The sequence below is a fragment of the Phaenicophaeus curvirostris genome, chromosome 5, assembly GCF_032191515.1.
Source record: "Phaenicophaeus curvirostris isolate KB17595 chromosome 5, BPBGC_Pcur_1.0, whole genome shotgun sequence".
Taxonomy (NCBI): Eukaryota; Metazoa; Chordata; class Aves; order Cuculiformes; family Cuculidae; genus Phaenicophaeus; species Phaenicophaeus curvirostris.
In genome coordinates this window covers 35807590-35824542 of record NC_091396.1, presented here as the reverse complement: position 1 = coordinate 35824542, position 16953 = coordinate 35807590, and the positions used below count along the sequence as shown (strand labels likewise).

General features: G+C 37.6%; 1 protein-coding gene across 1 annotated transcript in view; it reads right to left on the bottom strand.

Moving 5' to 3' along the window:
• Positions 1-235: 235 nt before the first annotated feature.
• Positions 236-16953, bottom strand: part of RASGRP1 (RAS guanyl releasing protein 1) — a 45815-nt gene continuing 29097 nt past the window's right edge. Inside the window, exons 11-19 of the mRNA XM_069857027.1 lie at positions 15389-15664; positions 13079-13159; positions 12378-12482; positions 11248-11357; positions 10452-10596; positions 9654-9690; positions 8907-9053; positions 5083-5456; positions 236-3631 (exon numbers count right to left, since the gene is read on the bottom strand). Of these exons, the coding sequence (XP_069713128.1) occupies positions 3497-3631; positions 5083-5456; positions 8907-9053; positions 9654-9690; positions 10452-10596; positions 11248-11357; positions 12378-12482; positions 13079-13159; positions 15389-15664 (1410 nt within the window). The 3' untranslated portion in view covers positions 236-3496. The remainder of the gene's footprint in view (positions 3632-5082; positions 5457-8906; positions 9054-9653; positions 9691-10451; positions 10597-11247; positions 11358-12377; positions 12483-13078; positions 13160-15388; positions 15665-16953) is intronic.

The window sequence follows — 16953 nt, the reverse complement described above, 5'->3', positions numbered from 1 at the left end:
AAGAGAGTAGTTTTTAACAACCAAACCCTTTATGCAAAATGTTTGCTCATCCCATTGTCATTTTTTTGCTACAAGCAATTTCTAAACAGCATGCGAGCATTTAGCTTTACTGAGGAAGTATGCTTTCATGCTGTGAGATCTTCTTGGAATTAGTTCTCTTAACAAAAGTGAGGCATTGTGCTTTGTAATACTTTGAACAGTGAGCAGCAAAACGATGTCTATACTGTGTCAGGCACTGAAATATTGAAAGAATAATCTGCAAATACCCAGCTCACTAAGTTTTCTTAGGCAATTTTCCAAGGCTCACAGAAAGTGAAGTGAGACTAGGGACTCTGGTACTAGTTTAATCCTGCATAAGTGTCTCACGTGACGGTAAAGGAAGATGACTTGTTTAGTTTTTCTGAGATAGAAACTTAGAGGCATGAAGAGGAATTTTAATATTTTTTCTATTATAAATATTAAACCAAAATCTTACAATTTATTTAAAATCTTTACAATGTGTACACTTTTTCAATCTTCTCAAACAGCATTAAAACCAACAATTTTTCAAGTTGTCATAAAGATTAGTTACAACAAAGTAACAGATTGCTACTGTAACAAAAAGGTATTTCCAAAGAGGCATATAAGCTACTTTAAAGGCAGTTGTGTATAATCTGTATAGGAACAGTGGCCCTACATTGTTAATTGTTATATTACTCAGTTTATTTACTTTTATCTTTCAATAATCAAAATTCACACTTAAAAAATAAATAGTAGTTGGGGTGAAGGGACAGTGGTTTTTTTCTTCCTTCCTGTATGTACCCTAAATACATATGAGCCTTGAGAAGGACTTAAGGTGACTGCTTTTCATTTAAGTTAGCCACGACAAGATAGATTTCAATATCAGTGTTTGATAATGTGATTTTTAAACTGCAAGTTTTACTTTGTTGTATTTTTTTTCCTAGCATAAAGCAGCTTGGAGAGTAATAGGGATGTGAGAGACTTAGTTCAGTAGCTTTGTCAGTTTCAGCAGTATCCCCGCAGGGTCAGCTTCTGCTGTTAGTCTTTGATGCAGCAGAAAGGATATCCCAAAAGAAATAAGAGACTGCCATCATAAAAAAACCAAACAAGCTTAAAGGGACTTTGGGCAAACAGTGAACCTGAAGATACTTTGAGAGCTCTGAAATTCTTCAGGTATCAACTGACTTCTTTGAAGCAGGAATTTTTCAGCATACATGAAGCACCACCTACTTGTTTTGTAAGATATTCTTGCAAACAGATCTCTTTGAAATCATTACAATTGTTTGCAGGAACATGACAACAACATAGAGAAAAATTAAGTTAGCATTTAAGGCTGTACAAATCTGTGGTCATAACTCAGTTTTAAGTAGTAAGTACTCAAAGAGTACTCAACAACCTAGTTTCACAGTTGCCTTTGGGCCAGCTGCTGACTGGTTTTTAAGTAAGAGTTTGTTTGTGATCTCCATGCCCCAGAGTAGACAAAGTGTACATACACTCAGAGATTCTATTAGAATCCAGAGTTTAGCCCACAGGTGAGCAGAGTCTTCTTAGCTGCACAAGAAGGTTTATCATTCTTAGCTGCTCTTTTGGGGTATTTTCAAAATATGGGAAAATATATTCAACATTTACCTTGTTTATTTTAATTGTTGCAGAAACAGACTTTTATTTGCTAAATGCCTGTTAGAAATACCAGCCTTGCTCCAGTTCCTTGAAAAGAGGGTAGTATCAAGCAGCTTACAGAAAACAGGCAAACAAGTTTGCAGACATGACCTGAAAGCCATTTTGATAGTTTCATTGATCAAAGTGCAATTCCATGTTAATTGTTAATAATTCAGGTTTAGTGTATGAGGAAAAAAAGCTGCACAATCTTCACAGCTGCTGATTTTTGTCTTACGCGTTTCAGTTTTCTATATACCATATGTATTTACAGAAAGGTAACAGAAATCTACTACTACTACTACCATTTCCCTCCATTTGTTTTACTTAGACATAGAGATGCAAGCACAAACCAAGTTCAAAACATGAATTTAGAATCACTACATTGGCAAATAGTTTCAAATGGACTTTTTCATAAATAAAGCATTCATATACTTGATAATGACTGTAACACAGTAACTTTGAACACAAAGCACACATGCTATTGTAACAGGTCAACTAAATTTCAGTCTATAATGGACTTTATAAACTACTTACAAATTCTGAGGATCACTAAGTGGACTTAGTAAATAAATATATTAAAGTCATAAGTTTGTGATGTTTAAATGTGTGATGATGGATCCCTGTTTGATAAATGCAAGCAAGTTTTATACAACTGTGTACTCATTTGCTTGCAATGCAAATGCAATTTTAAAACTGGCTGTTCTGACAAGTACCTTTATCAGTAACTCGAAAGACTGGGTTTTTTGTTTCTTAACAGTATGTACACTTTGTAGCTTTAAGAAAACTATGTTACCTCCCTCGCACTTTTTACTGTACAAAATTTACACACATAAGAGCACACTCATCTTGACTCTTTACCTAAAGTGCATGTGAAATCTAGGAGAGAGAAAATGGAGAAACCTTGGTTAGAACCAGAAGTTAGGAGCTCTGCAATACAGTAACTGTTGCACTGGGATTACGTTATAGTTTCTCTCATAATTTGGCCCTCAAGGTTCTATTCCGCTTTAACATGAAAGAAAAATAACCAACATTGTCCCATATCTCTGTATGGGGACAACAAGCTATCCCTTAAGCCAAATAAGAAGGTGTTAAGTGTTCCAAGCTGTAGCATGGAACACACAGGGGAAGGAGTATTCACTGTAAGCTCTCTATAGTCTCATCTATTTTACCTCTAAAAAGGTAAATGTTTGAGCAGGACTTCTAAAGCTCTGAAAAGAGGTTTAAAAAAATTGTCAGTTTATAACAAAGTCCAAGAATCAAACAATCAAATATCATTAGTTTAACTACTTATTTTAATATTCTCGTTAAACTTCGGAAATAAAGATGATTGTTCACTTCATGATTTTAATTAGTTTTAGCTACAATGAGAAGGAACTGTTTCTCTTAATGGAATGTTTCTACATTTTTACTTAAAAACTCAACTTTAATGAACATTTGTTTCTACAAACCTGAATTTGGGCCAAATCTGAGTTGCAGTCTTACAAATGGCTACTTTGTCAGAATACTTGTAGAGTAAGGTGTGCTGCTGGCAGTCAAGTCACTGGGAATCCACAAGGTCTTCATCATGAACAGAACCTTCAGCAACAGTTCACTCCTTGTAAAATCAAAACCAGAAAACATCATTTTCATTGCACAGATAATGCTAAATTATCTTTAAAAGGCAAAGGAATGCATTTACACGTCTGGGAGTATATGTTTAATATGAAAATGTGTTAGGTAAAGAGAATACTTCTGTTTAAAATCCTTCAGACTCTCTCTCCAGTTCACTTGGTAAAGCAGCTTTATCAGAAACCCTCCTTCAGTCTTACATTCTTCCATAGATTTCCGCTCTTGTCTGCTAGGAGCAGTCTCTGTGCTGCAGGTTGTCAACTACATGGTTTCTTCTCTGGATTGTGAGAGATGCAATTGTTTTATGTGCCTGTTCCAGTTGGATCCTTAAACCTTCATTGTCTGCCTTTAGAACATTTCTTTCCTAAACAAACAAACAAACAAAAATATAGAATGGTGGTTTATTCTGAATTTGTTTCAGGACTGTCTGGTTGTATGTTTAGGTTGACTGGTATAAACATAAATTGATGTAGCTTTTATCAGTGGAACAGAATCAGTAACTTGTCTGAGCATTTCCATAGCCACTGATCTGTCCTTTGTGTATACTCTTAGAACTTTCCAGTTGCTGGTAATTGACGGTCACATCTACAACCTGCATTTGTCTACTCTCCACTGCTCCCCTCATAACAGCAGTAATGTAGGTGAAACAAGAACACAGCTTACCCTTTACTGCTCTACTACTGCAGAAATTTATGTACAATAATCTAAAACATTAATTTATAACATCAGCTGCTGTTTAGTAATTGAGGTCCGGATCTGCTAAGGGAGAAAGGACAAGTGTAAATTGTGGGACTCCCATGAATGGGACATTTTAAAGAAACAGTTCTTATAAGTACATCCATACTTCACATCCTTGTCTATATTCACTGTGCTGTTGATTGAAAGAGAAGTGGTCCGTACTGGAAATTTCTTACTAATTGCCTTAAACTCTGTCTTAATAGACCAATTATCTTTCATATAAGATGAGCTTTCTTCAGCTACAGCAAAGGATACTTTGAAAGTTATACTGATCATTCAAAGACCAGGCTTTGGTCCTGTTGTTAGATTGTTTCCATGTTGGTCCAGCTCAGAATGGTGATAATAATGAGTAAAGTTTGAAAATAAGTCCACCTTTGTTCCTCATAATTGTGTCTGGATCTATCCATCAATCTCATTGTTGATACTGTGATAGCCTCTTTTAATGTTTCTGGAAAGCTGTTGTTTCTACAAACCTCAATTTGGGAAAAAATAGCTACTTTGTCAGAACACTTGCAGAGTAAGGTGAGCCACAATTGGGCAGATACAGGTGAAATCTAGCAAGAAGCATGTCTGTTCACACAGAAATATTTCTTGGTGACTTAAAGTTATCAAAAAAAACGAAGGGATTCATTGTCAGTTGAATGAAAGCAGAGGTCCCCTACCCTCCCCCTGCTCCATATATTCTATCGCTTAGGGAGGCAGAGACATCAAAAGCAAGAAGAAATTCAGGACTACGTTACTTGTTTTAAGAAGTAACGTCCTCATCCTAAGCAACCTGATTACAGTCACATTCTTGCCTGTCACTTTTAAGACTGACCGGTGAGATCGGTGTAGTCATAGCAACAGCTCCAAAATTTATTCCCTAAACCCTATGCTAGTGACTAAAATATGTGCGTGAAGTGAAGCATCACTTGGAGTTAAAGTGACTAAGAATTTATGATGTCATTCATGGATTGCTTTGGCAATTAATTACACCAGAGTAAGCTGACATCTTCCCGCCCAGCCACTCCCCCACATCTTCCAACCACTTTACAGTACTGTTGCATAAAACAGAATTTTTTTCATCAGGTTATCTACCTGCTCAAGTTCCTGGTATGAGGGTTTACAGCTGCGATGCTCCTCCTTGATTTTCTGGCTGGAGTCCTTGTTTTCCCATTTAACATATGCCTTTCTGCGGCCTAGAACTGGGCTTAGACATGGGGATGGTGAAGCTGCCTGGAGATAAGGATTTTCTGGCATCCTATGTTCTTTCTTCTCTGTCTGCCTACGAAATACATCACCAGCCAGCAGTGCAGGATCAGTCTGTGTACCTTTATGAACGACAGCTGGTTTCAGTCTCACTGAGATTTTCTGAGCTGAGGAACCCATGAGCATAATGGTTCGGTCCTTGCTGTCTTCATTGTGTTCCACTACTTCTCCATTAGGAAATGTGAATGGTCCTTCTTCTTGTCCTATAAAATACGCATGGTAAATTGAGTCAAGATCTTATCCCAGGAAAGGAGAAAGAAGAGACATGGTAATAACAAGATTTTTGTAAATAAACCAACATTTATTCCTTGTTTGGTTTATATTAATTGCTCTCCAAAACTGGTGTCACTGGAAGTTCCTCAATGCTATGTCTCACTTCGCCCTGTCTCAGTAACAAAATACTGTTCAGTAGGACGAAAACAGGTGTACCACCAAGGGCAGGTAAAGAAAAACCTCTAGATGGCTAAGAGGTTTTATACAGACCACTGATCTTAGTGACTGGACTGGAAGATTAAACCCACGTGTTAGTTTAGCCTTATCACAACTTGCAGCTGTAAGATACAACTTAACTCATCCACTTTATAAGATGAAATAATTCCATTTTTAGTTTTACACTGCTTTTGCATAGGTCATCCTGAAATAATTTTACTTTTGCAGTTACTTTACTGGGGGGGGAGCAGGGACCCCACAGTATTAGAAGCAGTGGGTAAAAGATGCAGTTAAAGGATTTTTAAAAGAACTATTTCACATAAAGTAATTTCTGTTGTTCAGAAGAAACCAAAATGAGACTGCATGTTCAAACACATGAGGAGAAAGAAAAAAGTCAGCCCAGTAGATGCTGCGCGCTCAGGAGAATTAAATAAGGATATGGATGAACAGATGAGGCTTAGACCTTCAACGTAGACCTGAATTCTCGTTCTTCAATGTGACATAGGATGGAGAGATACCACATTTTTGCACACTGGGTGATGATGAGGCAACACACTACAGTTCAAGCTCTTTTTAAGCAAGACATCCTGCGAGGTAGCTGTTGTCCAGTGCTGCAGCCACTGCTGGTGTAATCTTAGAGATACACATGGTCGGTTATAAAGATAAATTGGCTGCATTCTGCTCCACACAAGTGCTAACAGGAAGCCTAAGAGGGAATTGGGGACCTGATGAGATGCATCCCAGAGTTCTGAGGGAACTAGCTGATGTGGTTGCCAAGCCACTCTCCGTGATATTTGAAAAGTCACGGCAGTCAGAGGAAGCCTCTGGTGACGGGAAGAAGGGTAACATTGTGCCTGTTTATAAAAATGTTTAAAAGGACGACCCTGGGAACTACTGACCTGTCAGCCTCACATCTGTGCCTGGGAAGATTGTGGAACAGATCTTCCTAGAAGCTATGCTAAAGCACATGGAGGATGGGGAGGTGATTAATGGCAGCCAGCACAGCTTCACAAAGGGCAAGTCCTGCCTGGCCAGCCTAGTGGCTTACTATGATGGGGTGACCACAGCAGTGGACACAGGAAAAGCAATGGATGTGATCTCTCTGCACTTCTGTAAAGCCTTTAACATGGTATCCCACTCCATCCTTCACTCTAAATTAGCCAGGTATGGATTTGAGGGGTGGACAGTTCAGTGGATAAGGAATTGGCTGGGTGGTTGCATTCAGAGAGTTGTGGTTCATGGCTTGATATCCAGAAGGAGATCCGTGACAAAAGGTGTCCCTTAAGGGTTTGCACTGGGACCAGTGCTGTTTAATGTTTTCATCGATGATATAGAATCATGGAATCACTAGGCTGGGAAAAGACATTTGAGATCATCAAGCTGAACCGTACCTGTTCACTACTAAATCATATCCCTAAGCAATTCATATACTTGTTTTTTAAATACCTCCAAGGACAGTGACTCAATGAGATCAAGTGCGTGCTCAGCAAGACATCAAGCTGAGTGGTGCAGTTGTCACACCAGAGGGAGGAGATGTCATCCAGTGGGACCTGGCCAAGCTGGAAAATTGGGCCTGTGTGAACTCATGAGGTTCAACAAGGCCAAGTGCAAGGTCCTACACTTGGGTTGGGGCAATCTGTGGTTTCAAAACAGGCTGGAGGATGATGTGATTGAGAGCAGCCCTGCGGAAGAGGACTTGGGAGCCAGTAATGTGCGCTCACAGCCCAGAAAGCCAACTGTATCCTGGGCTGCACCAAAAGAAGCGTGGCCAGCAGGTCGAGGGAGATGATTCTCCCCCGCTACTCTGCTCTTGTGAGACCTCGCCTGGAGTATTGTGTCCAGTTCTGGAATCCCCAACATAAGAAGGATATGGAACTGTTCGAACGTGTCCAGAGGGCTACAAAGATGATCAGAGGGCTGGAGCACCTTCCCTATGAGGACAGGCTGAGAGAGGTGTGGTTGTTCAGCCTGGAGAAAAGAAGGCTCTGGGGAGACCTTATACTGACCTTCCAGTATCTGAAAGGGGCCTGCAAGAAATCTGGGGAGGGAATTTTTACAAGGGGATGTAGTGATAGAACAAGGGAGAATGGCTTTAGATTGAAAGGGGGAAAAGTTAGATTAGACATTGGGAAGAAATTTTTCACTATGAGGTTGGTGAGGCACTGGAACAGGTTGCCCATGGAAGTTGCAGATGTCCCCTTCTTGGAAGTGTTCAAGGCCAGGTTGGATGGGACCTTGAGCAGCCTGATCTAGTGGGAGGTGTCCCTGCCCATGACAGGGGGGTTGGAACTGGATGATCTTTGAGGTTCCTTCCAACCCAAACCATTCTATAATTTTCAACAATTCTATGATTCTATGAATTCAGCAATATGAATCTGAAATACAGCATAAATAATTATATCAAAGTGGAAAGCAGATTTGAAGAACTTTAGATACAGGCAAAGGGCAGAACAGAAATTTAAAGAAAGTAAGTATGGAGAGAGTTGGAACATCAAAATCAAAAGGAAAACAAAACAAAAGCAGCCTGAGGTCTTATTTAAGGACAGCACTTGCTCCTTTGGAGGCCTACATTTTAATACACAATACATAAAGGTTATACAGCTTGTTTGATGCAACAAGAAAAGAACAGAGACGTATAGATTTTTTATTTCTGATCAAATGAAAGATGGACTGATGAAGAGGAGTTGTAGATTCTGCTACTGAAATAGAAACAATAAACACTAGTAGCCCTTGGTTTTCCTAGCATTCAGATATGCAAATAAACTGACTTTATAAATGCCACATTGAAATCTGAGTTAGAATTTTAACAGCGCAGTAGTCACTTAATGTGACAACAGTGGTAAAATCTGGAGTGTACTGACTTACTTGTAACTTGTAACACTTGTGAGAGTGTTAAATGAACCTGTCAACTGTTCAGTTCATGGCATCTAGTTCTCATGAGTGTCTGCCAGAAGATTTACTCAGTTTTTGTGGAATTTGTGCACCACACATTGTGCAGTATGACAAGAGAGCTCATAGAAGGGGAGTTCTTAATTATTCAGACTAGAACAGGAATGATCTTCTTGGGTACAGACTCACACCTGGTTCTAGTTTATATGTTGATAAAACATTGCAATTAACGAAGAAAACCTAAAATGGTAGTGTATAAGTCAGCTTTAAAAGAAAAAAGAACAAAGGAAAGATTATCTAAATCTTTTGATATTTTTAATGTGACTTTTTCTCACCATAGAGTTGCTCTTTGACTCCTATTGGGCAGAGACTTGAGGCAAGAGCAGATGTTGGGCTGCTGTCTGTAACTGAAGTTTTGGGTCTTCTCTTGCATTCTATCACAACCAGATCTTTGCACTGCTTGTGACAGTTCATTCCGCAGTCTGTAAAGCAAACAAAGTTCACACGATTCAGTGGCTCTGTTGTAGTATCTAGAATCATCTCTCACACTGTGTTGTCTCCCCAGGAAGCGATAAAGTTTCTTTGGTGTTCTTTACACGCATTACTCCTAACAACAAACATTTGCTAAACAGACTAACATCTCTTTGCTATATACACCTAAAGTTCCTTTTCAATGTGAAAGTACAAAATAGCAACGTTCAGTCGAAACAGCTTTCTGACTGTAGGAGTTGCAGAGAAAGCAGATACCTGTATGAGGAAGAAAACTTTGCAAATACACACTGTGATTGTGTTGCACAGATGTCACAGAATGTTGGTGTTTGCAGCCATTGGAACAGAAGGGTTTGATCCCAAACCCTTTGGATTCAGTGATGTTATGCAAAGTCTTAGAGCCATCAGATATGAGTTCCTTCACCTTCGCATTTCTTCTGGACCATCTGTCTGACATACTATTCTTGAATCAGCCTCCTTCCTGACAGTTCAGACTAAATGGATCCATAGACATAGCAATGGATCTCATGATGACCGGGGGTTTTGTCATTCACCATCAATTATAAGTTAAAACAAAGTATGAAGTGTCTTACCTTTGCATCTATAGCCTTGTTTAATGACTCCCCATAGCTGAAATTCAAACAAACAGACATTAATATATTTCTCTGCACATTTGATACCTCCAGATATAAAAATCCATTAGAAGTTCCTCTCATAGAATCATAGAATGCCTTGAGTTGGAAGGAACCCACAAGGATCATCAAGTCCGCTCGCTCCTAAGGTCTAATTACCTGCAGAATACTTTGACTTTCTACCCTTTTAATGGCAAGATCAAAATATGAACTATTTACCTCTTTAACAAAAGATAGAGTATTTTCTGCACATTCCTCAATTACAAACAAAACAGCTTGGGCTAGTGTCTAATGACATCAGCAAATCTGACAGGTCCATAGAGAAGTCGTGGAGCTGGAGTAGATGGAGAATTCCATCTCAGCACCCTTGTTTGATCCCAGCTAAATTGAGGATTGGCAGGAGAGTCAATTTTACTAAATCTTTCTGTGCTAAGTGCAGAGGATATGTCACATTTGTGCCAGGACATGAGTTCTAACAGCCCATGGAGTGGAAAGTTCTCAATTTAGAAGTCTTGCCTGAGACTGTGTCTGGTGACAAAACCAAACACCAAAACATAGGAGTCATGTTTAAACAGATAATAGTACTGCCAAAACAGGTGTAAAGGGTACCTGAAATAGCTACACAGGCAGAAGCTTAGAATTCTATATAGCTTCACTGGTGTTTTCAATTCATTTCTGTATATGACACAGTGTGATTATGAGATTAAAAAGGCATGATTCCAAACTACGTTAACATAATTTACTACAAAGTAAGCTTACAAATCCAGCACAGTTGTCACAGAAGGTAGGCCTTAAGTAAGTGGTCTCTTGGAAGTTGTGAGCAAAGCCGAGTCCTAGTTTGGAATAGATTGAGCTAGCCCTCATAAAGTAAGCTGTTATTTCATCTCTGCTAATCAGACCTTCCCTGCAAACACAAGAGAAAAGGGTTTTTTTTGAGACACACATTTTCTTAAAAGCACAAGGAAAATAAAACGTCTTCACAATTTATAATGGCAATATTTTCATGAACTAAAACCTACAGTGATCTCAGCAATCTTGTCAACTGCTCCCAAAATCTATAGAAGCTTAACTACACATTCAAAGTGCAGCCTGTAAGGATAAAAAAAATCTGCATATTTGATGCAACCTCACAACTACAATGAAAATCTCCAAATAACCATTATTATACTTTTCCATGCTTTAATATGTTAAGAAAAATGTTCTTAATTTGACCAAAATATACACTTGCCAATTGTCTATTTTGGAGGGACAGGGCCATCTTAAGAAATTTTTTTAGTAGTGTTAACGGAATATCATCCAAAAACTATTTCTTTTTCTATTATCTGTTCTTCCTCCTACATCAGCCTGGTTATCACTGCTCTAAGCTCATGAAGATATCATTCACAACAGACTTAGAAATTGCTTTTGTCTGTTTTCGCTTTTATTTGTGGGTGAAGAGGATGGTTTTATTACCCTAATGACAGTAATGGAATTTAAAAACAAAAAAAAACAAAAAAAAACAAAGCTGCAAAGTTGATAAGCAGACCTAGCTTAGAAAAGATTTGTAGCTACTTACCAGTCCTTAGCCATTACACAAAATGAGAATGGAAAACTGGCAGCTATCTTTTCAAATTCTTCCTGGGAAATGTATCCATCCTGATCATGGTCATAGTTTTTGAAGACAGACTGTGCAAGGTAACAGTATAACAGTTTATAATGAGAGTGGGCTGACTTTAGATAGTCTCCACAATATTTATGGATTTCCTCTCCCAGTTTCTCCCACTTTCTTCCAGTATGTACTAAAAGGTGCAATAGTAACTGCTTTTTTTTTGGCTTGAGTCTAAAGAAGGAGGACTTCTTGATTTTTAGCAAAATGTCAATGTAGGCTGGACTAAAAAATTCACTGCACAATGACACCTCTTTTTCAGTTTTACTTTAGGACCATTACATCTACATCTACGTATACAACTTGTACTAATGCTTTAGTACTCAATTAGTGCTCTCAGGGATGATCTCTCTAGCCAAATCAGCCTGCTTATTTCATCCAGTTAATGTTACGTGAAAAGTGTTTATATAATAGAATTGGCATGTAGACACCTATTTCCACTTGTAGAATGGCGTTACTGTTCATCTCTGGCCCTAAGGCAAGGAGCACACCCTGGCCAAATTTAGAAATATATTCCAAAACAGCACGTATCAAAGGATACCTAGCAATAAAAACTGCTTAGAAGGAAAAGAGATGAAGCAGAGATGCAAAGACAAGCTCTTTGCGTCTTCCTCTCTGTCAGTTTTGGAATTAATCATCCGAGCTAACTTGAGGGTTTCTAGTAAAGCAGGTGACACAAATGAGAGACACAGCAATGGCAGCTAATAACAACACCATCGAGAAACCTACTTTCAGACTTCACCAATAACTTAATGTTGGAGTCACTGGTAGAAATGGACTCCCTGGCACTCTGGGAGTATACAAACCAGCACTCACACTCCCTGCTGGCTCTTTAGCCATTTAAGCAATTTCTCTTCCTGTCTTACCAGCTGCTGCTGCTATTTACAGCTAGGCAGAACTATCTGTTTGTAAGGACAGAAGTGCTTACAAACTCAGCACAGCTTTGAATGCATTCAGAATTTTTTTTCCTTTGTGTCTTCTCATACGTAGAGAATAAGGCTACAACTGGCAGGTAAGGTAAAGGAGCCAAACATACTTACATCTACCATCCTCTGAACATGTTTGCTGATGGTTTTTGGATCAGGTTTCGGCGCTACTCCTGAGGCCCAGTCTGCAACTACTGGTGGTCTAGAAGGTGTCAATGGCTAGAATAAATTGAACAAAACTTAAATTTATGGAACATGGAAAGATTTTCAGTACTATACTACTTTCATTTGTGACAATGGGCTATGTGTTACAGGACTGGAGAAATGGTCTGTTGGACCCAACATCATACTTCTGATAATTACATTGTACTTCAGCGGAAACTCCTCTCTTTAGGTCATTCCTAAACTTGCCAGTTGACTGACAGCACTGTAAATTCACCATCTTTTCCATATTTATGAAACAAGAATCAAACTGCAATATAGCACTCAAGAGTCCGATCGTTTGAATTACATAAGAATTTTTTCATTTAAAAGAATCAGTATCAATTGCCAAGATTGAGCCCGATATCCCTCCACAAGTAACTTCATTGGTATTTGTGTTTATATTATAAAACCGGATATGGTGTCAAGTCTCCCATATATTCTAGCTTAACCTTCACCATCAACCAAACAATTTATGCTTTAACAGATATTGCTCAGTCTATAAAACTAAAATGTTTTCTATTTCGCATAAATTAAAATAAAATGAATACAAGGGTAAAAATTACATTACTCATAAAGAAAGTATTTTTTTATGAATTTGGAAAGGCCCTTACAGCAGCTCGGTGACTTCGTGGCTCTCGTGCATATGAAAGCTCATAAATTTCATCTTCTGTGTAATAAAGATCAAGGGATAGCTGAAAACAAACACAACATTATTTTCATCCCAAAGCAGTCACTACTACTTGACATACTTCCTCCTGGCATGCATTAGAGTTTTTTGGGTGGGTTAATTTTTAATTTAGGTTGCACCTAGGAAAAATACACATGAGCTGGACAGCTGTTCACAGTGATTTGAAATGGGTACATTTCTAAATTCCAGTGTGTTATTGCCATTATCTGGAAATCTGTAACAGTACACAGCCACAGTCATCAGCACAGCAAGCGCCTGTAGGCATAACTACCAGTCAGTTAATAAGTAATCTGAAAAAAAAGGGTACTCCCGTAATATTCAAGTGTTCTATTATGCAACTAAGCACAAAAGCACTGTCCTAATGAAACTGCCTATAAACCCTAATTCTCAGAAAACCCATTTAAGCCTGTCATATTTATCCAAACCAGCTGTGACCATGTTGAACTAGGAAGTATATGATGATGATAGAAGATGGACTTGCACATATTTAGTGAGAACATTTAGCTGTCAATAGCAGTTATGTAAAGTGAGAAACATTAAACTTCGATAAATATAGGAATTTGAAAAAAATACCAAATTTATACCTTGGCTTTTGAAAAATATAGCAAATATTTTATTGACTGGAAACAAATTTCAAGCTAAGAATAAGGATTGGTAATATGACACTCGTTGAATACCCACATGAAAATATTCACACTAGATGTGATTGACTGAATAGAAAAGCCTCAATCTATGGCAAGTCTGAAGAAAATATAAATTTCCTTATAGTCAAGATCACAGCAGTCATATGCATATAAACTAAGAAACCAAAATATGCCCTTTTATCTAACATATAACATTACTCAGATTGCAGGTATAAAATAATTTCCTTGTGAACAACTGCAAGAATTATTGTTGTAGTCATAATAGTGAATAATTTTGGATTCCTGGGGAAATCTTGAAGCAGTTTCTGACACTCAAAAACCAAAAATCCAGATGTTGATACTTCTATGAATTATTGACTTATGCATGTAATTACTAATATCTCTTCAAACTGATTTGCCTGCTAATGGCAAAGCATATGACTAAAAGAAACAGGAGAAGGAGAAAACTGTTGGAAAAATCAGAGAACAAACAGGAAAATTATGTGCTCTAGAATATTAGTAGATTAGAAATAAATTATTTCTTTTAATTTATGTCCTATAATATATAGCTACATGAAATTGTGGCCAAAGTCCTAAATATTTGTAATAGCCATTTTTATAAAACATTATTTAGAAAATTACTAGACTTCGAAAAATTTGAGACAAAATACTTAAAACATTGGCAGGAAGAAATTCTTCACTTTATGTAGCTCTATTTCAGACCCTGAGCACATGTGCTGACTTTCACACACAAGTGCTCCCAGACAGAACAAATAACCTCAAGCACATATGAATTTTTATCTATTAGAGTCTTTCCTGAAACAGAGCTTGTAACTAGAAAGTGGAAGCAGCCTAACTAGTTTTTCCAAGCTGAGATTATGGCCAAAGAAAACTGAAAAACAAGAAAGGCAGATTAACTATTTTAATAAAAGGTAGTATTTTAACTTACTAGGAGAAGGTAAAACTATTGCTGTGACAGACGTCCAAGGTATTAATGATTTTGGCAATAACATGACACTGACTAGCTGACTGGAAGGGCAGTACAACAACTGTATTTGACTAATACTTATGTCAGTCAGTCTTTTTAGTACCTGATGAAACTTGGCTAGAGATGTGGTACATCTTGAAGGACTTAACTTGAAGGTATATCTTGAAGGACTTAACTTGAAGGTATATCTTGAAGGACTTAACTTTTATGTGAAAGTTTGTATGTTCAACACAAGGAAGATTTGTATGCAATTTTACTCCTCCAAGGTGCATCTGAGGAAGCTTTACTTCTTCCTCCCTATTGAGGTTTAATCAGCAGAGGATTCAGAACACTTCCTTAGTGAAAGTACAGACAGAATGCATAATACTGTAGTGCAGCAGAAATAAACATTTCTTTCCCTTATAGAAATAATTGGAGGTATACTGCCTAACTGGCACCTCTACTCTTGCTGCCCAAAATATCAGTACCACCTTTTCTCTTCTTGTATTGTACATTTCCTTAAAGAAAAAAAAATCATAGAATATTATGTATTTATAATTAATGGAATTCCCTACCTAGTTGTTTGAGAGTTATATGAAATTATTTTTAAAATTGAGGTATTTATCTCCTCTAACAGACTTACTGTAAGCAAATGAACAAGGTCCATGTTAGCCTCCAGGGGAAGTGGCATTTCCTGGAGTTGTACCAGATCATTTATGTGGTTATACAGAGAGTATAGTTTGTATACGTTAATTTTTTTGTCCTCTAAGTAGTCTGGCATGCCCTCATAAAGTGATATCAGGTCTTTCAGATGGACCCCAAGGATTGGGATCTTAAAGTTACTGCACTCGTTATAGGCACGTCGGTAACTGTCATAATTTCTGTAAGATGAAAGCAATTCTGTCATCTCATTAAACACCTAAAAAAATAAAAAAGAAAACATAAAGATCAAAATTAGTTTATGTTTTTGTTCTGGTCATACAGCACAAGAATTTCCCATTTGTTGTTAAGGGGTATTCACCTCACTTAATTTAACTATCTATAATAGAGCCTTATAGATAGTTAATCTGTAGTCTAATCTACAATGTTGGTCCTCCTACATGCCTTACATAGTCAATGAGAAGAAAGCTGATCCTCTCAAATCAAGGGCATGGGTACGCAGGTAACACATAAGCACAGCACAAGCTCTCTGACCTTCATAAAAGCAACCATCTTCACCTAAAAATGTAGAATGCACTTCTCTGGCTTCCAGGTCACCAGCTGGTCCCGGCAGAGAAATCCTACACTGTGTTATGGTCCCGTCACAGCTTGACCAGAAATCCTACTACAGTTCAAGGTGGCACATACGTGCTTTTAAGAAAACTTTTTTTCCATGGAAATCAAGAAGAAACAATATATTTGACTTGTTAATCTTGAGTTTAGCAGTATAAATATTTCCCTAATTTAAAACTATCTAGGTACAAAGCTGACTCAACATTATAAAATCAATGGATGAATGATTTCTTGTGGAAGTTTCAGTCTACTCCCTTGATTTTTAACCGTGAAAAGATGTTCATTGTAGTTAAACTTTAAATATGTTCTCAACTCACTAATTAGCAGGGTTTATATACCTGCCTTCTATTAATGCTTGTATACATTTTCTTGATGCAAAAAGTTATGCAAACGATGGACATGTGTGCAGTCCACTCCTCATGACAAAATTTGTAAAACAACATGCCTCTAAAATAAGCTTGCTAACTGCTTTTATGGATCCTAAGAGCTGCAATAATTATCAGTGGAAAGTCATACTTCTGGTCTATATTCCAGGTATGCATTCTTCACTCAGTGATCATTCTGTGATCAAGGCAGATTCATTAGATACCTATATGAAAGCATTCAGGCCCCAAACAAAATAAAATAATAAAGCACATGAGTCTCTTAAGAAGTCTCTGAAGAATTCATTCCATTGCTAAAAAATATGCTTTTCTTCACAGTTTTAGTCAGCAGAATCTCAGCAAAAAAAATATATATCTATCTGTATTTCACAAGAATTTATTTGGAAATCACAACTGATTCCTAACATTCCACTGTATTATAATGTGTGAGTGTTAGGCCTAAGTTTGTTCAAATCTGAACTACATAAAAACTGCCATAGGGAAAGATCAGATTAAAAAAATGTTCCTTTTAGTTTTAAATGCAAAGTGCAGAGGTGTGTGCCAACATTTCATA